Source organism: Callorhinchus milii, unplaced genomic scaffold (assembly GCF_018977255.1).
Source record: "Callorhinchus milii isolate IMCB2004 unplaced genomic scaffold, IMCB_Cmil_1.0 Scaffold1, whole genome shotgun sequence".
NCBI classification, from domain to species: Eukaryota; Metazoa; Chordata; class Chondrichthyes; order Chimaeriformes; family Callorhinchidae; genus Callorhinchus; species Callorhinchus milii.
The window spans coordinates 48,246,620-48,271,424 of NW_024704742.1; the positions used below are offsets into that span (position 1 = coordinate 48,246,620).

The window sequence follows — 24,805 nt, forward strand, 5'->3', positions numbered from 1 at the left end:
TCAGGTCACCAACGATGTCACTTCCTGCACACTATACGTGCGCACTAGTCACATATTGTGCATACGCAGTGTGTAGGAAGAAATGTTGGCAGCAACCTGGTGACCTGGAAGTCAGTCATTTTTTAGTTGGCCCAACTTCAAAGCCAACGAGAGAGCACCAGCCTTATAAGCAAATCTGGCTTTTAAGGGGTACCTGACAATGTGGTTATATTGTAATTGCTGTCTGATGCTATGATTTTTTGAAAGGAAATGCACCTGCCAAATTGCACACAAGATCCCATAAACAGCCATGAAGTGAAAAACTAATCGATTTGGGAGATTGTTGGAGGGACACTGGGAGAAACTTTCTTCACCATTTCAAGTAATGTCAACGGAATCTAACATCCACCTGAACAGGCAGACCGAACCTTTACCATCTCATCTGATGGACAGCCCTTCTTACAATGCATGGCTCCCTCAGTACTACACTGGAGTGTCAGCCTGGACTACGAGCTCAAATCTTAACAGGATGTCTAAACCCATAACTGTTTAACCAAGTGGCATGGGTCAAGCTGACACTTATTAGCTCGATATAGAACCAGTGAAGCATTATACTACAAAGTAGTGTTTTGAAATGTTATAACAAACAGGGAGATTAATAACAAACTTTAACTTGAAAGAGATTGTATAATTATCAGAACACTAGTTACTCTCATTTCGTCTTTCATCACCCAGATCCTTCACTGAACAGCTCTTTATACATTAGTATTTCAATGTCACGTTACATCTCTGATACGTCAAAAGTTCTATGAAATTTGAAATTGTGTATCAACGAAGTTTGATAGCTTTCTCTTCCATAAAGAGCCACGTGAAGTTGGGAGCATATCTAAGAATTGTGCCGCTTTTAAAATGCTAGCTTGTCTCCAGAGGTGGCTGGTATTATAAAATGGAGGTGGTGGTTCTCAGCCGAGAAATATGACTTGAAAGTTGCAGAGATCTGGAGCGTGTAGATGAGACGTGCACGTGGGAAAGCTCTGTTGTCACTATGCATCATGCTGACGTTGAGATATTCGTGTGTGCTCAAATCACTATTGGACATTTTGGGGGATTTTCAATAGCCAAATAATAATAGTGAAATCACCAAGAATACAATAGAATTTATATTGAAATAGCGCCTTTTGCGTCAGGGGGAGGTCTCAAAGCAGTTGACAAGGCTGCTGGGCACAAGGGTGCCAGGGGCAAAGTCACCTGACTTTCAGACTCCATGACCTGGCCTCCACTCCAAGCTTCTCAAGTATGTAGGCAACCTAAACCATTCTCTTGGTGTACCGCGCGTGTGAAAAGATCATCACGTTAAGACAGCCTCTTGCACAAAACATCATTTTCCACAGACAGTCCTGGAGCGCTGGCTTATGCTTCATGACAACCTTAGGGACTTAGAAACCACAAGGTAAAAGGTGTGCTAGGCAAAGTGGGAGGGAGATTTTTGCATTCAGGAACCTTAAGAAATGAGATTCAAAGCGCTATCAGCGTTTGAATTGTCAGTGCTCTGGGAGAGGGATCTCATGAACACCAATTTTAATAAAAGGACCAATTCATGTCCAAATGTAAAAAAGGGAGACGATGTATTCTCACAACAGCAAATCTATGTCAGGGTTTTGTTCTTTTCTAAGCAACTAGGTATACTGGGACGAGGTGAAATGTGTTGTTGCCTGGGTGGGGCTGACCATTTAAGAAAGCAAATATTAATTCCCAGAATTTCGGGTGGATTAGACTTTGATTATTTGCACACAGATAAACACAACCTAGTTATTTTATCCAACTAAAGTCAAATAAGAAACTCAAGTTGTGCTACTGCTTTTTCAGATTTTGCTAATTACAAATAGATGGATTTGTCTGTCCTCTACCCAAGTCATGCACTTAACCTCAATCCTTCCTCCGTACAAAGCCAGCGATTTCTAACTGTTTTTTTCTGTTCCATTAGACTTTGCTCTCATGGTCTATCATGCCATCTTAATCATTCAATTGTGGTATTGCCTTGCAATAGGTAAATCAATATGTAGTAAAAAATAAATGTTATAGTGCCTGATCACATCAAAACGTTTCAAAGTGCTTTACAGTAATTATTATTTTTGAAGAGAAATGTGACATCTATTTGGCGCACAGTAAGAATCACATGAAACACATAGTCTCTGACAAGATTTGCACATAATACACAGTCATCACATTTCATAATAGATACTGTGAAGGGATTTGCAACGTCCTCTCAACACTAAAGGTGTTATACCAAATGTAAGGATTATTTTATTCCACAAACAGTCATGAAGTGAATCAACAATTTAGTGCGGCTGGCCAGGACCTGTATATTTTGTAGGGGAACATATACTCTGTGGTATGTGAAAATTTATTTTAAAAACAATTATTTTATGCTTTTCCAAGATCCTCTTTCAAATCAACCAAAACAAGTAGAAACCTGCAACTGTTCATGTATGAATGTATAATATAATAATCCTTGCAACTGATATAGCCGCTTTATCATGTCATTGAGATTTCTCAAACCGCTTTGCAGAATGTACTATCAAGTGAATTGACTGTATATTTTGTGGGCGAAGCGCGGCTGCCAATTGAGCACAGCAGTGTCCCACGAACAGTCATGGATTGAAATGACCGATTCATTGTTATTATTTTATTACTATGTTAAAAGCAATCAGGAAGGGTGATACTGCAACGCCTCACATCAGCGAATTCATGTGCTATATCATTGAGTTGTAAGACACAATGCACATTTATAAATGTATGAAACTGAAATTCTCAAAAGCTCAATAGTAAAGGGAAATTACAGTTATAATTTGCAAATACAACATGCTTTTGTTGATAACTCGCCAATGGGCAGGTACTTCAGTGCCATGGTTACAGTGCATCCACACCCATTAGCAACCGTCGTTTGTGCTAGTAAATTCACAAACGTATTTATTCCTAATATAGTTCAGTGCTGAGTCAACAGTTTGTGAGCTAAATACTGATACCTAATTAATCTAAATGAACTTATAACCACAGGCACCAGCAAACTTCCCTTGCTAGCTATGTTTCATTTACTAAAGGAGAAGTTTCCTGAATGGGGGAACTCCACAATCTACTGCTGGTCATTTATGTTTTTGATGCACTGATACTCATATACACTGTGCTCCACTTAGTCATGTGCAATCTGTTCTTATTCATGTACAGCCTACTTCAATTGTGTACAGCAAATCTGTGAAGTATTCAGGAGTATGAAGTAAAAGCATAGCAATGAGATTAAATATCTCACGATCTAATAAACATGCTGCACATGTTGAATATCCCTCTTGTTCCCTTGTTCATGTCTGCACCATTTCTTTGTACACAGTGCACTCCACTTTTTTGTGAGCAAGTCTGTGCTGAGGCCGGTTGTCGCTCCCTACACTGTTGACCTGGATAAGCGTCAGTTCAATGCCTATTTCTGTTTAACAAGCTGAGGTAAGTCAGTACTGACAAATGAGACATCTTTCCACTATTGTCAACCAACGTTAAACACCAAACATACCAGAACCACCATGTGCAGCGTTCTGCCCCCAAAAGTCAGCCTTTAACAATTCCAATTTCCTTTTAAAAATTTAATCCGTATTTACTGCTCCAGATTGGGTTTTCAGTGTTCTGAGACGCTGCCCCATGTGAAGGATACTGCATAAATCCAGGTGGTGGTTGTTGTTGATGATGATAATTCCCAGTCATGTACAAGATCCCATCTTTTGCTATGAATCTACTATAATATTAGTAATAATTCTTGTATTTGATGTAGCGTCTTATCACATTATTGAGACGTCTCAAAGCCCTTCACCGAATACACTGCAAAGTGAATTGACTGTATATTTTGAAGGTGAAGCACAGCAGCTAATTGTGCACAGCAATGTCCCACAAACAGTCATGGATTGAGTGATTATTACCCCCAGATCTGCCAATCGACTAACAACCAGGTTCCAACTTACTGCTAGGTAAACAGAGGCATGTGTACTAAAGAAACTTGCCTAAGGTTTCCTCAGCTGGGAATCAAACCTGGGTCCTTTCGCTTGTGAGATGAGTGCTCTAACCACTACGCTACAACCCTCCACCGAGTCCACCGCCTTTACTACCATTATCTGACAAGGTGCCACTGGGGAAACAAAGACTAACATCAGCTTGCAGCTTATTTAACATCATCAGTTTATTTAGCATTTTGCAGCATCCATAAGTTGGCAAATTCTTAAATACTTTAAATTATTAAATAATAATTGAAGCGGTTTACTCAAAGTTCCTTGAAAACCTACAGTAAACCTGCTGCACAATTAAGATTGAATTCAATAATTAGCCAAATTCTGGGCACTCTAAAATGCTACATAAAGACAGGGAATCTAGAACCAGGTTGTATTTCTCCCTCTTTGACTCGCGAGACCCAGAAACTGTATAAAACATCTGGCTTTGGAACTTCAGGACCCTGAAAAGATAATATAAAAGCCTATAGGACTGCAGTATGTTTATATTTTGCTCTTTGCTATGTCCCACCCTCACTCCCTCTCATTCCACTAATGCCCTGCCTCAAGATGCCACTGGCCTGACTTGTTGGAGGTATCATAAATGCTGGTTTGAACACATTCCCACCTTAAATGGAGAGAAGGGGGCAAAAGAAAAATAAATCAGACACAAGCCTTTCAGAAACCAACTGGTGAAAATGGAAGAAAATTCATAAATCTCAGAGATTAAAAAAAGCAGAGGAAATGAGAAAAGTAAATCATCAAATCGTTGAAGGAAAGTGGACAAGGAAATTGAAAGAAAAAAAATCTGAGAATGGAATAGTGAAAGATGATGGGCAAACCTATTATAACACGCTCTCTACACTCAAAACACACAGTCACTGCACTTTACAATATATCATGTGAAGCACTTTGGGACAGCTTCTGATGTGAATGGCAATATACCAAATGTAAGCATCATTATTATTATTATTGATATGATCTGCCTTTTCCTGCATTTCACCTTACTTGCCTTTCTCCAGTTTGTGAAAATAGCAAAGCAGCAAAAAAAAATCAGCTTTTATCATTTTGTTTATTGCATGCGAGCTGGCAACATTTTCACTGCTCAGGAAGGTCATGAGTAACTGCAGTGAAGATAAAATTGAGATTTAACCACAGTTATTTATCATTTAACACTTTGTCCTACTCAAGCTCTCCCATAATCTGTGTCAAAGTACACTTTCACAATAGTGCATCTCACTATCGGTCCCAGTGGTGCCTGTGACCGAGGCAAGCGGAAAACAACTATGCCTACACACCATTACTCAAATCAATGGATTATATTTATTCTTTATTTTATGAAAAGTACTGTATTTTGTTATAATCTAGTATGCCATTCTTTAACAAGAAGAGGTTTCATAAAAATGTGGTTTTGGTAAAATGTTTCTGAAACGTTTAGCCACAATTATGTACGAATTTAGTTAGAGAAAGAGGAAGGCTTTTTAATTAACTCACTCCCCCCCCACCATTTTTCTCTTCCCCACTTAGTGTTTTTAGGGCAAAGGGAGTCTCTAATTTGCTTCTCATTTCTTGTCTAATACTGTGTCATTCTAGGATTCACATCTCCTAACTTGTCACCGGGAAGTCCTGCCACTTGGGGAAATTTGTAAGAAATAAAATAAAATGATCTCAATGCAAAACAAATCTGAATGGAATTTTGTTACTCATAAGGTTAATCCAAGAACGAAAGGATGAAGAAAGATGAGGAAGTGGGAAAAATTAGCAAAAAAGGAACTGAAAATTATATGAAAGCGTTCAACTAAAATAGAAGTAGCGACAGGAAGCTTAGCATTCTTACAAATGTGATCTCTTGGCCATCTTGTGCTTACTGTTTCAATCCATTGGCTCTCAGTGCACAGATTTTGAGAAGAAAAAGGAAAGGGACTGCTCATGTAGGAAGCTGTTACGACACAAATCCAATGTCCGTTCATGCTATTAGTCGTAGACCAGAATGGATTCAATTTTCAATTTGCACACAATGAGCCACAAAATCTTTTAGTCCATTTGATTTCATCCTTACAAAATCCCAAACTCACCATTGCAGCATCAAGCTATTTCTCACGCTGGGAAACTGAACAGGACTTGGGTCCATGTAAAAGTTAGACAATTATATGATTTATAAAGATAAGACTTAAGCGAGTTTTGCTTTATTCAATCCCTGAATTCTGCCAGATCTATGGTCAATGTTGGTCTGTACAGTCTGTTTCAGGGGATTCAAACTGGGGCTAAGGCCAATTGCACCTAATATATCTGTTCTTAGGATTGGAGCAATATTAACCTGTCTTGCTGTGTAAATTATAGGCCAATTGTGGGTCATCTGACTAAAGGCCATTGATAAAAAGCCATGGGAATTACACCACAGTTTTATTGTTAGCCGCTACACATGTAACAAGTGCAATAACTCACATCATATAAACAAACATACTCTCCTGAGCAAGGGGCCATGTGATAAATTATAAATGAGGAACCTCTGTCTGACAAGTACTACCCTTTGGTATCAAAGACATTTCAGGGGACGGAGGTATCCAGATTTTAGTGCATTGTATGACAGTGGTATAACCACCATGGGTCAAGTGGTGCAGTCATCTGTTAAACATGCTATTATGGGTGCCCAACTCATTGTCAGAGAACAACTCATGTTCTTTCCCCATTTCAATATAGCCACACCATGCACACTCTTCGCTGGGGAGAGAGAGAACACAAGGAGATAGAGGTGGTAAATCCTATTGCACCAGGTGCCCTCTGGGGCCTTGTTATACCACTGATCAATGAGTCCCAACAGAAACTCATATTGCACCTTGTGAATTTTTCCTGTTGAGGCCGATTATTCTTAAATTCTATATGCCCTGCCAGTTCCCTCTGTTCTTCCATCTCAAGCCTACTACATATTCCTCCCTGCCCCACCATCGGTGGCTGAACCTTCAGCTACTATGCTCCCATTCTCTGGAACTTGTAGCCCAACTCTTTTTTCTTGCGCCTCGACTTCCTGCTTTCAAAGTCTTCTTAAAAATGCATCTCTTTGACCATATCTCTGGTCATTATCCTCAAATTTCCCCTCTGCACTATGGATCACAAAAGGAATTTGGATGAATAAGTCTCTATAGTCTTTGCGAAGCACTCTGAAGCGAGCATTCAAAATGAAAGATGTTCTGCAAGTTCAAGTTGTTTGAAGCAGCAAACAACAAGGGCACTTGAATGCCTCTTAAACATGAAGTCAATGGAAGCCATTGATCAATAACTTTGTAATCCTATAATAACCTCAGACAAGGCTTATAACCACAAATCTCTAGGCCTCGCTCAACAAACACAATCAACATCAAGCAGGAAAAAATGTTCAGTAAAAAAAATTAATTTGGCAAAAGTAGTTTTGGAACTGTTTAGAAAGTCACACACATTCACGGGTCTCTTGTGCCTGGCTGAGTGAGCAGCAATTCAATGTAGCTTTATCAGATACCAACTTAAAATTAAGGACAGGTTTCAATGATGCATTTAAATCACACTTCCTAGCCTAATGATATATATATATATAAAATAATAAACCTTGCATTTGATAGAGAGCCTTATCATGTCATCAAGACACGTTTAAGAAGCTCTTCATAGGATACAATGTAAAGTGATGTGACTGCGTCTTTTTGCGGGCGAATGGAGAAGCCAATTTGCTCACAGCCATTGAGTGACTGATCAGTTTTATTTGGGGGACTGTTGACAGGACATTGGGAGAAACTCCCTTTTCTTTTTGAAAAGTGCCGGGGAATGTTTAACATCGACCTAGACAGGCAGACGGGGCCTCAGTTTAATATCTCATCCAAAATACGGCACCTCCAACAACGGAGCACATCGCTAGCTATATGGACTATATACAGCTATATTGGAGCTATATGGACTACAGTATATAGGTTCCAACTGAACTAGGCTGATACAATAACTATTTTATGAAATACTGCATTATCTACCCCCACACCCCTGTCGCCCAATTATTACTGTAACTCATCCAGTGGCTGGGTAGGTCCATCAAATAGCTAGTGAGTGATGAACTACAACACAGTCAGATATTATGGATAGTGGTGTCAGGGTTTCTATTGCAGCCAAGAGAACGCAAATGAAATCACCTGTTGAGGTAGCTCCAGAGGCAGGATGGCAGCTTCATTTACTTTACGGTACTCACTAGATTACAAGAGCAGTTGTGATGAAGAAGGCTTTTGGCATCAACCCATTTGATCCCATCCTTTCAGAAGAGCCCGACAACCGTTCATCCATTGCAGCATCAAGCTGTTTCTTAAATGAGTTCACTCTACTGTCTCCAAAGCTGGAACTGCTGTAAGCTGCTGGCACACTCCAGGCTACAGGTTAACTTTAATATGAGGAGGGAGCGAGAATGTTCAAGTTCTGTAGTTGCTTTAACTATCTTTTCGACTCTTTCTGAAAGTTGCAACAACACTGCACTTGTCCAGAACTACATTACTTTGCTACAGAACTGATACATTCTTTCAGTAGCTACTGCTCCCTCTCGCTGACCTTCCTAGTGAAATCCATGAGTAAACTTCACTTGTATTCACCACTCACTGCTGTGAAGCGAAGTTTGTTAACACAACTACATAATCAATAGGTGGCAATATTCATCTCCTCGGTGTAAAGATTCTGCGTTCTCATGAATAACTTGATTGTGAGTAAGTATTGTTCTAGAGTTCATTAATTCCTTTTACCAAACTTTGAACCTGTGAGGTAATTAATGTTCAAGAATAGTCAGTCAATAGTGGACATGTTTTGGTGCTTGTAAATAACACACACTACAATTGTACAAAAATAGCATTTTGCAGGGTTTCGAAAATTGTTAGGACAGTGCTGTTTATGGAACATATATTGGGCCCTGTGCTGAAGGAGCCTCAGAAATATCACTTCAAAACCAATCAAAAATGGATATTGATGGAACATAAGAATACAGGGAAAGAAAAGAAGCCATTCAATCCATCACACCTCATTCCTTTCACATGGATAGATTTCACCTAACTACTCTATCTCCTGCAAAAAAGTATTCCAACGAATACTCCTGAAGCCTAAAGCCAATGAAGCAAAATCTCCAGAATGTCCATCCATTTCCCGATCAACCTCCACCTGGTTCCCTCCATAGATAATATGGGGGGAGGGCAAGTTCAGATTCAGCTGTGATGTGTCTGTGATCCAATAGTCTGTCAGGATTTGCTGCTAAGGCCCACACCTGAATAATGGCCACTAAACCACGACAATGAAGGGTGCCCAGTATCTCAGAACAGTATCTCAGTGAAAAGAAATAAGGAATCTTCACCTTCAGAAGAGAAGAAGGGAAGCAAATTGGAGAAACAAATTAATAGAGGCTTGAAGCGGTATGGGGATAAGTCAGGGAAGTGCGATTGAATCAACACTTTGCTCTGGCCTCTTTCTACACTGTAAACTTCCATGATTCTATGGTAGGGAAAAAGTAGGCAGTGGAGTGGTTCCAGCCATTGTAACCATAACCCAGCATGAGACACCATAATTAGGTAGATATTAGATAACAAGCGAAGAGGGAACAATATTGTACCAAGTTTAACGTTTTGGAAGTATAGAGACATGGTATTAAATGATCATTCTTACCGAATCAAATAATCAGTGTCAGTGCAGTTAAGAAACATCCTAATCTGTTACCTGAAGGCTGAGTTGATAAGCTCACTGCCTAAAATGAAACTGAACTGCACAGTATCAGAAGACCTCAGATGTCACCCTGGGTCTGTGCTGAGTTATCTGCAGGCATCCCAGCCGGATGTGAGCTGCCATTATTGGCCTTAGTGCCCTGGACCAGTGAACGAATAATCAGATTAGGCTCCCGCTCCTGGTCACTATTGGGTGACCGCTGCTAGGAAACAATATATGAGAGGGCATCGGGTGAGGATAGGATCAGGCATGATGTGATTTATACATAGTCAAACAGCCTGCCCACACTTACTCACACCTATTATTTTTATTATAATAGCAACATGGGTGAGGCACCAGAAGATGACTTAAGATCGGTAAAGAATTTCCTAGTTCTTAAATTAAGTCTTGGGCTGATACTTAGCTAACATGAACGATAAGGACATTTTTTAAAAAAAGAGATGATCAATTATCCCCCATTCTGCAGGCTCTGACTGTTGCTGGTATAACACAGCTACCAGCTGCCCTCTAGATGATTGTCCAGATGTCTATTCTTCATTCATGAGCAAAGACAGTGAGTGTCAGCAGTTTGTTCAACCATTGAAGAGCACTGGAGCCAAGATCAATCCTGTTCTCACCTGTCTACATACAGCGCTTTCCAGCGTGGTCACTGGATGGCAATTAGGAACAAGAACCTTGGGTGATTTTTCCTTTCTTCTCCATAGCTGAAGGCTATGAAGTTCTAGTGCTGCCTCAACTGAAATCAACGAAATCAGCACAGGCCGGGAATTGATGATCCTTTGATATTATAGTTTAATGCTGTACTGGGCAGTGCTGTTACTCACTGGGCCATCAGAGAACTCTATGAGACAAGATTCAACTTGTCTTCCGTCTACTCAAAGAAAATGTTTGGTACCTATATTCACATTGGAAAGAAATTCAATGAATCATCATCCTTACAGTGAAAATAATGTAATGTAAAAAAAATCTTTTATAATTTGCTTTCTTCCTGGTTTTGTAATAAAATAATATAATAATTTGATATAACGTCAATAACATCTTAAAGTGATTCACCAAGTTTCCGTAAAGTGTAAAGACCAGGTATTTGTAGGCAAATGTGGCAGCAAATTAGCACACAGCAATGATCCGCAAACAGCCATGAAGTGAATGTTCAATTTTATCTGAAAAATTGTTGGCCATGACACCAGGAGAAACTTTCTTCTCTTTTCAAATGAGATCTTTAACGTCCACCAGAACAGGTAAACAGTCTCTCGGTTTTAACATCTCATCTGCAGAATGGCACCTCTAACAATGCAGCACACCTCAGTACTGCATTGGAGTGTCAGTCTGGACCATGCGATCAAAAGCCTGATGTGGGCCTTGAACCCATAACATCCTGACCCAGCGCTGAAAGTACCATCAATCGAGCCAGGCTGACAGCAAATATTCTAAAGTAATAAGAATAATAATCCTTACATTTGATATATAGCGCCTTATCACATCATTAAGACGTCTCAAAGCGCTTCACAGAATTTATTGTAAAGTGAATTGACTATATTTTGTGGGCGAACACGGCAGCCAATTGCGCATAACAATGTTCCACAAACAGTCGTGGATTGAATGACCAAGTTATTAATTATTATTAATTAATTTATTTTAGTTGCTGTGTACTAATTGGCACTTTTGCCTACAAATATTATTAATTAATTGATTTAAGTAACACAGTGCTGTTGAAGCTAGACTCTAAACTTCTGTGATCCTATGGTTGGGAAAAAGAAGTCGGCAGTGGAGTGGTTTCACCTGTGTAACCGTGTCCCAGCATGAGTTTGAAACAAGTTCCATAGATTGTCTCTATAGAGTGACTGTTTATAACTCTGCTCCGTTCATCAACAATGCAATATACACCTTGAGCAAGGTGTATATGCTCCTCTCACAGCCCAGCACCGCAGTGGAATGCCCTTCAGACTCATGGCTGATTGCTTTTGGTTAATGTTTCACTGGACACAAAACAACTCTGGGTCCCACCCTCAGAGCAAACAGCTCCACTGAGTGCAAGGTGCACAAAGAGAGAAAGAGAGATATAGAGAGCAAGAGAGTGTCAGAGGGGAAAGGGATGGGAGGGGGTGGAGAGAAAAAGAGCAAAGGTGCATGCTGACAGAGTGCTACTAGACTAGCAGCTGCAGTTCTCACTTAAAAAGAAACTTGTAAAATATTTATGGAAAGGTGAAAACAGAAATCAGTCTAAAAATACCAGGTTAAATGTACCAGTTAAATGAGCCATATTTTATTAACACTCCTCCTGTACCAGATAAGGCAAGGCGTGACATCTACAAATACGGATATTTGTATGTATTCGTATATGTAATACTTTTTTTAAAAAAGAAATAATTACAGCTGATACATACAATTGGTCAGGCATATGGTGCTAGAATGTGTATTATGCCAAGTTAAATTTTTGTGGAGATGATGTAATGCTGTCTAAATTTCATATCAATTGTAAGTACAGGCTGGCGGGAATTTGCATATTTACGATTGATTTAAATTACAAGATTGGACTGTATCACAGCATATTGGTACTGAACATATCCCTTTAAAAATCTACTCACTGCCTGGCAAGGGCTATTCTAAAAGTAAATGTTTCAAACTTTTTATGTGGCAAAAATCGTTACTCGAACACTAGCCCCAGGTAATTATTCTGTCCCCCCTCCTCCCCCCACAACAAAACAGATATTTTAGAAACATTCCACTTTTGGAACAGATGAGGAATTGGGGTTAAAGGAGCAATAGCAGGATTGAGTGCAATGAAATAATGAGAAAGAAATGAAGGATAAACGTTGCTATTACTACTGTTGAAACAGGTTGACTTTCCAAGTTACTTCGCTCTTCAGTTCACCCGAGCTACAATGTCTACTGAGTCCCAGCTCACTCAGGGGTTGAATTATCCTGCCCTTCATACCGTAAAAAATAAATCTTAAAAACACTTGCGAGCACTAAAATGGATGTTTCAACAAATGTTTCACCATCGACTCTACTCGCATTTAAACATAAGCCTGTCGGTACTGCCAGAACAAATTTTTCAATACAAAAGCCGAGTGAGATTAATCGTACATCGATTTTAATGTTCAAAATACGGGTGTTTCGATTAACAATTCGTATCAGATACAGTAGCAGGTAGCTTGCATCAGCTCAAAGCGTCATCTAAAATGACCTGGACTGTGGTACAACACAACCAGAAGGTCATATTAAGCTTCAATCATCTGTGATGCCAGTGAAATGATCACTTCAAAGTAGAAATAAGTCAAAAAAATCATACCTCTGTAGGCCGGAATGTTAAACGCAGGGAAATCTGTGCGAGCTGTTTCACTCTCTTCCACGTCTATAGAGTTGAACCTTTATCACTCAGCACTGCCAGCTAAGGTGCAATGGTGCCAGTCTATTTACCTCATGCAAAAGGGGAGGCGCTGCCTTATTAGCCTTTACCCCATCAATCACCGATTATTGCTCTGCAAAGAGACTTTATGGCTGAGATTTGGAGAAGGGCTTCATATAGACGGGTTGCCTGAAAGTATTTTTTTTAAAAATCCCCTGACAATCCACAAAGTGAAAATTCTGACTCTGTCTGACGTCAGAGTTAGACTGAAAGCAACGTGGGCTCAAACCAGTGGGAATGCCCGGGTGGATCTGCCCAAAAGAAGGGGAGGGGAAAGGGGGAGGGAACATTTCAAATGCACGGCTACCACAAGCTTACACGGACTTGAGCCTGAATCAATACAGTTATGATGTCAAACTCTTCCCCCCACCCATCTCACCACCCCTGAGGTGGTGGGTCTTGCTTACTCTAGCACCACCTGCACCAACAACAATAACAAGTTACAATTGTATAGCGCCTTTCACGTCAGGAAGATGTTCCAAAGCACTGACAATATGACTTACCTAAATATCGACCCAATTCTGGATCTGATTTGAACTCTGCACAATCTTGACATATCGCAGCAGTTACAAATCCGTAAATATCTCCTTGCCTATCGCTATCAAACATGTGTAGTGTGGCGGAGAATAACAGTCTGCTGACTGCCATTTGCTGGAATTAGCAGAGCTCCTCTTATTTATTCGAGCTCCGCTATCGCTCAGCAGGAGCTCACAGATGAACACAATTGCACTCGTTTACCATGTATTAGTCAAACAAATCCAAGTTACACATCTCATGCTTTCTAGCATCGTAAAGACTAACCAAAAGCACAGTACAATGGAGTCTGATAAGATAATCCTTGATTAGATCACATCCAGTCACAACTTTGATCAAGGTCCCCCCTAAACTCTTTGCATTAAGTCCTTATGAGTCATGGAAGTATTCATAACTTTAAGTCAAGAATTGTTGGAATTCAGGGGGGGCTGCACCTTCAGTTCCAATGCCCCCTTTCCACCCACAGCTGTGACAGCAACAATAGCCATAATTTACACTGGATGTTTAGGACACTGAATGTACCTGGATGTGTGTATAGTTGACCCCCTCCTCTTCCTCGACCACGTTTTGCAATGGTGATATTCATGAAGCCAGACCTTCGGCATTGGATACCCACTCACAGATCTTAGTGCACAGTCGTCAATATTGGAATACTGGCTTCTTACTAGCAATGGAACCATAGAAATTTATAGCACAGACGAAGGTCATTCAGCTCATCGAATCTACGCTGGCCCTTTGAAAGAGCAATCCAACCACATCCGGGACATTCGATGCACCTAATATTAACTGCACAGTTAAGTTGGCCCACCATGGCCCAAAGCCTCAATAAGGTGCTGCGGAGAGATATATTCATAGTTTACAACAGTAAACTATGAGGATTTGCATGTGGTATTCTTATTGACAGTTTCTGCAGCTGATCACAGGAATAGATTCATGAGGTTCCTGGCAAGAAAAGTACTTTTTATGTTTGACAAATGTTGTCAGAAAATGTAAATAAAGTTATTAATACAGCTGGGCTACTTCCCTGGGATAGTCCAGAGCCATATGATCTGTGGATTGTTTGTGGCCTTTAGGTCAGGACTAATTATTCTGCTCTGTGCTGGATGTATAATCTTTTTACCCTGCTTTTGTGCTGGTCTATCTTGTCTTATGGATGTCAGTGTTAATTCTTAGTAATGTGTAGGGGAGAAAAATAATATGAATCCCTCTATTTGATACAGGATCTATATATCAAAACATTTCTAAGTACTTCACAGGCAATTGCTCTCAGGTGTAGAGTCCGTGACATTTGTAGGCAAATGCAGCAACAATGAAGTGAGTCACCAACTTTTTGGAGGATTCTTAGGCAAAAAACTGCGAGTAACTCCCTTCTCTTTTTAAATAGTGTTGACATCAGACAGTCTGTGGTATATCATCGCATCAAAAGGACGGCAACTCTGACATTTTAGTCCTCAGTACTGCACTGGAGTTTCAGCCTAGACATTGATCTCAAGTGTTGACATGAAGCTTAAACTCACAAGCTTGTGAGCGCCTTGGGACGTCCTCCTGACGTGAAAGGCGCTTTATAAATGGAATCTTGTTGTTGTTGTGGAGTCCTGTAGCTCAGTGGTTAGAGCACTCGCTTTGCAAGCGAGAGACCTGAGTTCAATTCCAGGCAGGGCGAAACCTTGGGCAAGTTTCCTTACTCCACACGCCTAATAATAATCCCTCCAAAAAAACCAAAAACAATAATAAATTGGTCATTTTCAATCTACGACTGTTTGTGGGACATTGCTGTGCGCAATTGGCTGCCGCGTTCGCCCTCAAATATACAGTCAATTCACTTTACAGTATATTCTGTGAAGCGCTTTGGGACGTCCTCTCGACGTGAAAAGCGCTATATCAAATGCAAGGATTATTATTATTATTATTGTTGTTGTTGTTGTGAGTGCTAGCTCTATGTCACAAGCTTCATGAGTGGTAGCAACTGAGCCAAACCGGCACTGCCAGCATTGGTGTTCAAATCCCTTCACTCTCTGGCACTTCCCTACCTCTCCGACCTCCTCACCCCCCAATACACCACCCGGTACCTCCGTTCCACTGGCACTGGCCTCCTACTTGTCCCTCACACCATCAACTCTACCATTGGAGGTCGCTCTTTCAGCCAGTATGCCCTGAAAATCTGGAACATTCTCCCTCAATCCTTCCACCTTGCCCCCTCTCTCCCCTTTTTCATGTCCTGCCTGAAAACCTTTCATTTTGACCGTGTCTACAGTCACCTCCCCACCCACCGGGCTCGGAGTCAGCTCTGCCACAGTTAAGTGCTCTGAGATGCTACCCTGCGTGGAGAGCGCTATATAAGTGCAAGTTGTTGTTGTTGTTGCTACCTAAACAGTACAGAGGAAATGATTGGAGAGTCCTTACATTTCTAGGTACTTACTCCTCAGGGCACTAAAGATGTAAGGGTTTCTTGTACTGCAGAATAATAATTATTGTAATCATGACTCTTACAATAAATCATGTTTTATATTGAGATCTTGTTATTGGGAAACCTAAAATATTGGGCAAAATTTGTAACCTGACCCTGCATTGTCAATAAATTCAACACAAAGTGTATTGACTTTGCCCTTGGAAGATTAATGGTATTTCTCTTAAACTACAGCACACACTCCCACCCCTATTGACTAACTGTGCTGCAAGGACCACATCACTGTCTAGACTCACACATGAAGAAGTATTACTTAGGTGCAGCTCACCAAGTCTGCTGGTTTCGCTTTAGAAGCAGCAAGGAACATACACGCTGAATGCTCGCAGGATCATTGTTGGCCTTTTAAAACTCCACACACATTCTGGAATAACAACAATCACTTGCATTTATACAGCACCCATCAAGCATGGAGAGTCTCGCAGTGTTGAGCAATGGCGGAGTTTGACGGCAAGCTGAAGGAAGGTGAGTTTTCCAAATACTATCCGTGATTCTCCTTCTCAATCACAGTGAACTGTGTAGAATCTACAGCACCAAAACAGGCCATTTGGCCCAACTAGTCTGTGCGATGTTTTTATTCCACATCAACCACCACCTATTCTAATCCCTCCCTCTTTCTCTCGCCTGATCCACTATTCCCTTCTCTTGTACCAATGCTCCCTTTCTCACTGTGGATATTTTACACCGACAGTCGAAAGAAACTGTTTGGGAAAATCTTTGTCAATTATAATTCAATTACCCATTGTAAAACAGTCTACCAGTCTCACTAATACCAAAATAATAAACTCTACTTCAGGTTGCTAACCGTTGGGATGTCCACCCAACGTGAAAGGCGTGAAAGTCGCTATACAAATGTAATTTTGTTGTTGCTAAGCGAAGCGAGCTGGGCGGCGCTGCAGTGAGCTGTACAGGTCCCACAAACACCTAATTAAAGTTTAAAAAAGCGGTTGTATCATTCAGGTTGTAGGTGTTTTCATCTCACTTAAGTTAAACTCCTCATGTAAAACACCGCACGGATTAGCTGGAGCCGAATGACCTGTTTTGGTGCTGTAGATTCTCTATAGTTCTATGTGAATAAGAAGGAGGGTAGGACAGAGGCGACACACTGAAATTTTACTTAGGGCAGCATTTTACCATTTGTCCTGTGCGGCCTCTGAATGGCAAGCAATGCATTTTCAGCTGAATAAATTCCAGCAATACCCCCATACCCTATTCTAGACACAGGGAAATTTCCATCCGTTGACGTGTTTCTGCATGTGTCGACATTTGGATGACGAAACAGAAATAGCCAGCAGATTCACTTTCATTCTCCTTTCATCATTGTCTTGTCACTGTTACTGTCTTAATGCTTTCTTTTCCTCATTCTCAGAGACATCTCACCACCACACTGAAAAAATAACCTGTACTGTTTCGGTGAATTTATTTGGGTTCTGCTGACTTCTCCTTCCTTATCTCCTCCCTCAGTCTCTCCCTCCACATCCACTCCACCAACCACATCCGCGGTCACCCCCTCAACCTGGTGATCACTCGGGGTCTCACTGTCTCGGACCTCACCATCATCGACAAAGTGATCTTGGACCATCACTTCATCTCCCTTAACTCCTCAATCCCTCTCCCCAAAAGCACCCAAACCACCTTGATCTCCTACTGCCCCTGAAAAAAAATATCCCCCTGCTCCCTCTCGGCTGCCTTGGAGTCATCTGAACTCCTTCTTCCCTCTGGGCTGCCTCCCACAATGACCTATCCTTCTCGGTCACTCTTCTGCACAACTTCCTCTCCACTACTCTCAATTCCGTTGCTATCCTCTCTTCCTGAACTGTCACCTATTCACGTAACTTACCCTGGTACACCGGCCACCTCCGCTCCCTTAAAGCATAGGTATGTGCCGCTGAATGCACCTTAAATCAAACTTAAAGGTCCATTAGCAGATCTGGCTGAACCTTATCAAATCTTACCACTCCGCCCTCATCTCTGCTAAATCATCCTTCTACTCCAAGACAATCTTGGAGGCTAAGGACAACCCCAGGCTCCTCTTCTCCATCACCAACCAGCTCCTCCGCCCACCCTCTCACGCTTCACCCATCCCCAACTGCGAGGCAATGCTGGAATTCCTCAAATTCAAAGTCGAGAGGATCCGCTCAGCTGCTGTCATCACTCTTATCCTTAAAAAACCCTCCCTGGACCCATTTCTACTCTCAAACTACCGCCCCATCTCCAACGTCCCTTTCCTCTCCAAGGTCCTGGAATGAGCTGTTGCTTCCCAACTTCGCTCCTTCCTCTCCTGCCACTCCCTTCACGAACCCCTCCAGAAACAGCCCTGGTCAAAGTGACAAATGACATTCTGTCCATCAGCGACCAGGGCTCCCTCTGCCTCCTCGTCCTCCTTGACTTCTCTGCTGCCTTCAACACCGACGACTACTCTATCCTCATCCACTGCCTCTCCTCTCACCTCAACCTTCACGGCTTTGTCATTGACTGGTTCAGATCGTACCTCTCACATCGCCACCACTTTATCTCCTCAAACGGTTTCTCCTCTAGCCCCTGCACCATTTTGTGCGACGTTCTCAGGGCTCTGTTCTTGGTCCTGTCCTCTTGCATATATGCTCCCTCTTGGTGACATCATCCGCATGTCAACCTCCACATGTATGCAGATGACACCCAACTCTACCTCTCTGCCTCCACCCTTGACTCTAGCACCACTGCTGTCCTGACAGAATGTCAGTCAGACATCAAGTCCTGGATGAGAGCTAATTTTCTTCAGTTGAACATCAACAAGACCGAGGCTCTCCTGATTGGCTTCCGTCAGTGCTGACAGCATCACCATCCATGGTTGTACACTCCACCTCACTGAGCCAGTCCAGAACCTTGGCGTCTTGTTGATCCTCAACTATCGTTTCTACCCCACATCTGTGCCATGAACCGTTCTGCCTTCCCCCACCTCCGCAACATCGCCCACCTCCGCCATTGCACAATAATACACAATCCCCTTCTATATACTCCTCTAAATCACAGAATTCTCCTTTGAGGGCTGGACTTCTACGTTTCCATGTCTGCACTGCATGAATCCCAATGAATCTCAGGGTAACGTTAATATTCCCTGGCCTGATAATAAGGATTTACTGGCTGCCCAAAGATTATTGCAATGTAACAGATACAGTTAAAAAGCATGAAACATAAAAATCATTCGAAGGCATGGAATGTGAACAAGTCATTTGGCCCACTCAAATCCAGACAAGTAGGGAGAATTTGTGCAATCAACGACGCTCCCCAACCTATTTAACCTCCTGTGAGATGCATAACTACAAGTAAACTTCCAAATGTCTGTGAAATTTCTCTCCCACCCAAAGGTAACTGAGCTCCAGAATATTAATGTAACACTGGGTTCTACATTACTGAATCTGGATTGGTTGCATTCCACACATGACATTCCTATGTCCCCAATGGCAATGCCTATTGAGTAACTTGATCAACTAGCTTGATACTTATTCTAGCCAGATTACAGGGGTGATTCTAAGATAAGCAGGAAATTTACTGACTGTGGTGGGCGAGTGTGTTTGATTCTTTGCTGGTGGGAAAACTTTACAGATAATTGAGAAAATTCCCACTGAATCACTTCATTAACCATATCCGTTATTGTATTCTGCTTTCTATTTGATGTTTTCAAGTCGGACACAAAAAACATAATTGACCAAAAAACAGACAAAATATCTGTGGTACACACACACACACACAAATATGCAAACAAACACATACAAAAAAGGTACAGCAAGTGACATCAGTAATGCCTCATTCAAGGTAAAGATTCTAGAAAAGGCTGTGACTTTTCAGTGAATACAGGTGATTACAATTCACTTCCTATAGACAAAACAGATTACAATAATCACTGGTTTAGTACATTTAATGCTCTTGAAGAGCATCCAATGTACCACTCGCCATACATGCAGAACTGAAATGAGAAAGGAACTGGCATTTTTTTTAGAGTAAAAGCAATGGCTGAGATAGACTGGAACAGAGTTTGTAGATCAGTGTGAAGCATTTCTGATTTCCTTATTAAGGAATCCCAAAATCACTGCATTGTAGTCCGCAATAACTGATCAAATCCAACTTCCTAGCGACTTAATATGGTTCAGTGTAAGTGTGAAAAATTCCAGGAAAAGATGAATCACTCAGAGAAGAATACTGAGCCTATATTGTTCGGATGCAAATAACCTAAAGATGTCAATTTAGTTCCAATGAATTTCCTCATCCACAGTGACTAGGTCGAAAGGGATGATAATGGGGAACTACTAAATCTCTCCCTTCCCTCTTTCTCCAGTCTGTCTCCCTTCCAGCACATAATGTAATTCCTGGGATATTCAAATCACTCTGCCCACACATAGCCTTTCCAAATAGTAAATTCATATGTAGTGGTAAACGGGGTCTCCTCAGGGTTGAGCTGGCTCCAAGGTGACCTGCTTGGTAACATGATATTGGAATCAATTTGCACTTCTATGACAGTTTCAATAGTCCTGTTCCTGAACCACGAAGATCTGCTATACTCTAAGGCATTACCACTGCTTATGATGGCCCAATCATCCCAATTTACTTGAGGACTTTTGGATTTTGCTAAGCTGCGCCTAATATTTTCCAAAGTAGGAGCAGATTACATCCCTTCAGGTAGAGAGTGCGCATTCCATTCTAGACACAGTGAAATTTCCATGTGAATATCGCATGCAGATATGGAACTCTCAGTCTGGTTTTGGATATGCTTGATGGGTTTCCCACAGTGATTTCTGTGTGTGTGGGACACCTGACTGATCAAAAAAAATTCTGAGCTCATCGCATTATTTGTTTAACTCATCTTTGGAATAAAGTGAAAGCGTAACGTCACACGTGTAGAACTACCAGTCACGTAAGAAAGTGGGGAATGTGAAACATCATTTGGGTTGTCAAGTCATTTTACTCACACTCACACTGGATGTGACAATGAAGTGTTGAACTCCATATCACACTCTCAGTCCCAGCAGCTGGAATACTAGAGTAGAGCTCAATGTCCTGAGAGACCGTGCATACTAGAGTCGAATTGACTGAAGCAGGACTCACAGCACATTGGGACACTGGAGCAGGCTCAATCTTCCCTCCTTCTCTTCCAGGAAACTTGCTATTTGGTTCTTCTCCTTTACTACGTTGGTCTACAAAATACGGTCACCATGCTTCATTGGAAATCCTGTGAAGCTCTTTGAGAAGTTCAGCTGATGTGAAGGGCAATATATCAAATGAAGGATTATTATGATTAATACTACTAACCCATCCTCCATTCCCACTTTGAGCTATCCCTGCTTCTTGAGTTGCTCCATGTGAGTTAATTGCAGTATATGGTAGTAGCTACTGTGTTTTGCTATCGGTTATTTAGTGAACTTGACCCATTTGAGCACATTGTTAAAGACTCTTGATGTTATGGCCTTTTCCCTATATCTGAGAGTAGGATGTTCTGTTTTTTTATAGCTGGGGTGTGTAGTACATAACGTGGAGATCACTCCTGGATGCCATAGGGTGCTGTTGCCGTTTCCAACACACACCATTTTAGGAGTCACTGACACATTTCCAAGCACATGACAGCCATTTTAGGTGTACATCCACCACACTGCATTCCATCAAAATGACTGGTAAAGAGGATACAATGCGCAGACTTGTACAGATGCTCTCCTCTATGAAAGATATGCAATATTCATACTGTCCTAAATACCTTAGTCCAAAGTTGCAGAGTATACGTTATACGTTGATAATTTGGACTTTACTCAATATAAAACCAGATACAGACCAGTGCTGTAGGACATTTGACAACCATCTACTTAAGTGCTCAAGAACAATTTTAGCATTACAATAAATGNAAAAAAAAACGTTCACTATGTTTTCAATTAAAGGGTTCGCTTCTCTTGTTGCACAGAAAAAAATCTCAGAGGAGCCGAGTGTCATTTTTACCAATAATGCCATGTGCGGACAACTTCGTGATGTTTTCCCAAAGCAACGACACACTTTAACACAATTTGTGTTTTAACATCAAAGTGTCTCACAAATAAACACAGATCTGCCATGCAGTAATAAGTAAAAATGGCTTAACATGTCAAGTGATTGTCATTGATGCGCAAGATGGAACAGCCTGAAAGCATTTGTTGTCTTAGCTCATACTTGAAGGGTTATTTGAGTAACTGAGCTCACACAACAATGTGGCAGCAGTCAGGAGAGGAGGGACAATAAGAAAATAAGAAACATACTCTAAAATAAATGTCTGAAGTAATATTAGGGGTAGAATTTGTGGTATTCCATAAACTGTTCCTTAAGTTATTTAAGTCATGCTTCAGTGTTTACCAGCAAGTATACCCTCCTCTTCGGCCACCATCCTACCTTCCCTGATCCCAACAACCTCCACCCCCGCCCGCTCCGGTCCAAATCCTTGACTGTCCAGCACCTTGGGATGTCCTCCTGACATGAAAGGCGCTATACAAATGTAACTTTGTATTGTAATTTTGTATTGTAAGTAGCATGCTTCTCTGGGTAAGTGATTTGTTCCTCTCTATGACACCATTTCCTTGGATCGTGAGCTGAGTGATTTTATTGCAATTTTTAGACCCTACATTTGGACTGTAGAGCCTGATGTGGGGATTTTAATTTACAAAATAAAAGAGCTCACCTCAGATTCCTATAAAATGGCAGCGCTAGAGCCTTGAGTGGAACAAACCACTTACCTGGAGAGAGGTGCCATCTGCTGTTATTCCTTAAATAAGTTAAGAAACCCTTTAAGGAATACTGCAAATTTCACTCCAATAATCTATAAAGGTTGTCTACCAGCTCTTTTTTAAGTTGGTGCTCTTCCACCTTGAAAATAGACATTGTGGGAGATGACAACATTATAGATATGCAAGATGCTTCATTGGATAGAAAAGCAAATGTAGAACAATACTTTAAGATACACCAATGCATTGGATAAGTGTTTAACATCAAGCGTTATGTTTCAGAATTATGAAGGCAGAATGGGAATGGTGGTGTAGTGGTGATGTTACTGGACTAGTAATCTCAACCATTGTGGGTTAGGATCCCATTATCAGTTGTGAAACTTAAATTAAAGAAGTTTGGTAATTTGAGTTAGCACCAGAAAAATACAAATACAAAAACTATAGAATTATTGCAAATAAAATTCACAAATATTCTGCTGCTATCCTTACTTGTTCTAGCCTACTTGTAATTCCAGGAGCAAACTAGATGGTTTGTTCCTAAAACCCTCTGAACTAATTTAATAAGTCATTCAATCAGAGGATCCAGGGATTGGCAATAAATGGTGGTTCTGCCAGTGTTGCCAACACAATTAGGGCAAATACCAAGAAGTATTTCTTTACACTGCGGGTAAGTAAAACTGGAATGAAATACCAAGAAGGGTAGTTAACTCCAGTACATTGGACTCATGTAAGAAACAGCTTGGTGTAGTCATGGGGAGATGCTAGGGTGGGTATTCTAGAGGGATATTATTAAGTGGAGTGACAAGCTCTCTTTATCTGAACCTCTTGTGGTGACTTACTGGATAACGTGCAGCAGCATTAGGATGTACAGACCAAATGGTTGAATGTTTGATTTCTGACCAATGCTTAATTAGCTGATCTCTGCAGGACAACAGCGGACCTCTACAATTGGCCTCAGCGTCAGCTGTGTGTTTCTGCTCCTGATCAGTTTCCAGTAGGAAAGTGCACATTTTGTGAGAACAACATTGGGCTTGGCTGTCAGGCCTTACTCGGTTGAATAACTCCATGCCCTGGCCTGAAAGGCTATTGGCAACAATGGAACTGAACGATAGGCAAGTCAGTCATTTCAGGCCAAAAAATTAGTAAAAATATCATTTGATTGGCATTTCTAAACGAAAGAGTAATTTTTGTACTCATAAACCGATGACTGTATTAGTAAGCTGATTTTTGACACACACAAAATACATACGTGCTGAAGATTAACAATAGATGACTGCAAGTAAGTGAATTACAAGTAGTTACACTATTCAGAGGACATTATGTGCTGTGCCTGGAACTGCGTCAATTGAAGTTAGAGCTTTTTGTAAACATCTTAGAACCATTTGATAGAATATAACCATTTGGAAAGTTACAACCATTTACTTAATAACAACCAAATCCCCTTGTCAGCATTTATATAAATGTAATCATTTTTTATTTCAGTTTACCCCCCCATCCGGCCTCCAAAAAAAGGTAAAAAAAGTGAGAGAGTGTTTCCTTCCATGGTCAAAAGGACGGAATTAAAATTGGGTGGGCGTCGTTCAAAAAAGCAGTTGAGTCGCGGTGCTAGAAGATTACAGAAATGCAAATATCACTGTAAACGAGAGCTTTGGAACAAACTGTACTCTCCGTGCACCTGTCTCAGCACTCAGCACAAAATCCAGAGATGCCACGTACCCCTGCCAACCTAGCACAAAAGATTCAACCTGTTCAACCAACGTTCTCCCCAAACAGCTCCAACTAACACCCTTGTGAGAATTGTACTCTTGATTTTCTTCTTTTCCTCCCTGTGTATGTGACGAGGCTGTGCATTTAAGGTTGGGGGGAGAGGAGAGGTGATGTATTGTGGGGGCCAGAAGGTAACTGATGACCCAATCAAAGAGATAGGTCTTCAGGTGGGATTTGAAAACAGGGAGGAAAGGGGCAAGGTGAAAGG

General features: G+C 41.1%; 1 protein-coding gene across 8 annotated transcripts in view; it reads right to left on the bottom strand.

Moving 5' to 3' along the window:
• The window catches only part of rbm47 (RNA binding motif protein 47), a 110,845-nt gene that overhangs the window by 33,706 nt on the left and 52,334 nt on the right, over positions 1 to 24,805 (bottom strand). For 3 of the 8 annotated variants that reach the window (XM_007889151.2, XM_007889150.2, XM_007889140.2), the window contains exon 1: positions 8,153 to 8,304. The exons of 4 other annotated variants lie outside the window; for them this stretch is intronic. In XM_007889151.2, coding sequence (XP_007887342.1) covers positions 8,153 to 8,190 — 38 coding nt within the window. In that variant the 5' untranslated portion in view covers positions 8,191 to 8,304. Of the gene's footprint in view, positions 1 to 8,152; positions 8,305 to 13,002; positions 13,233 to 24,805 lie in introns of those variants that run through there. One more of the 8 variants, XM_007889143.2, reaches the window with a different exon arrangement.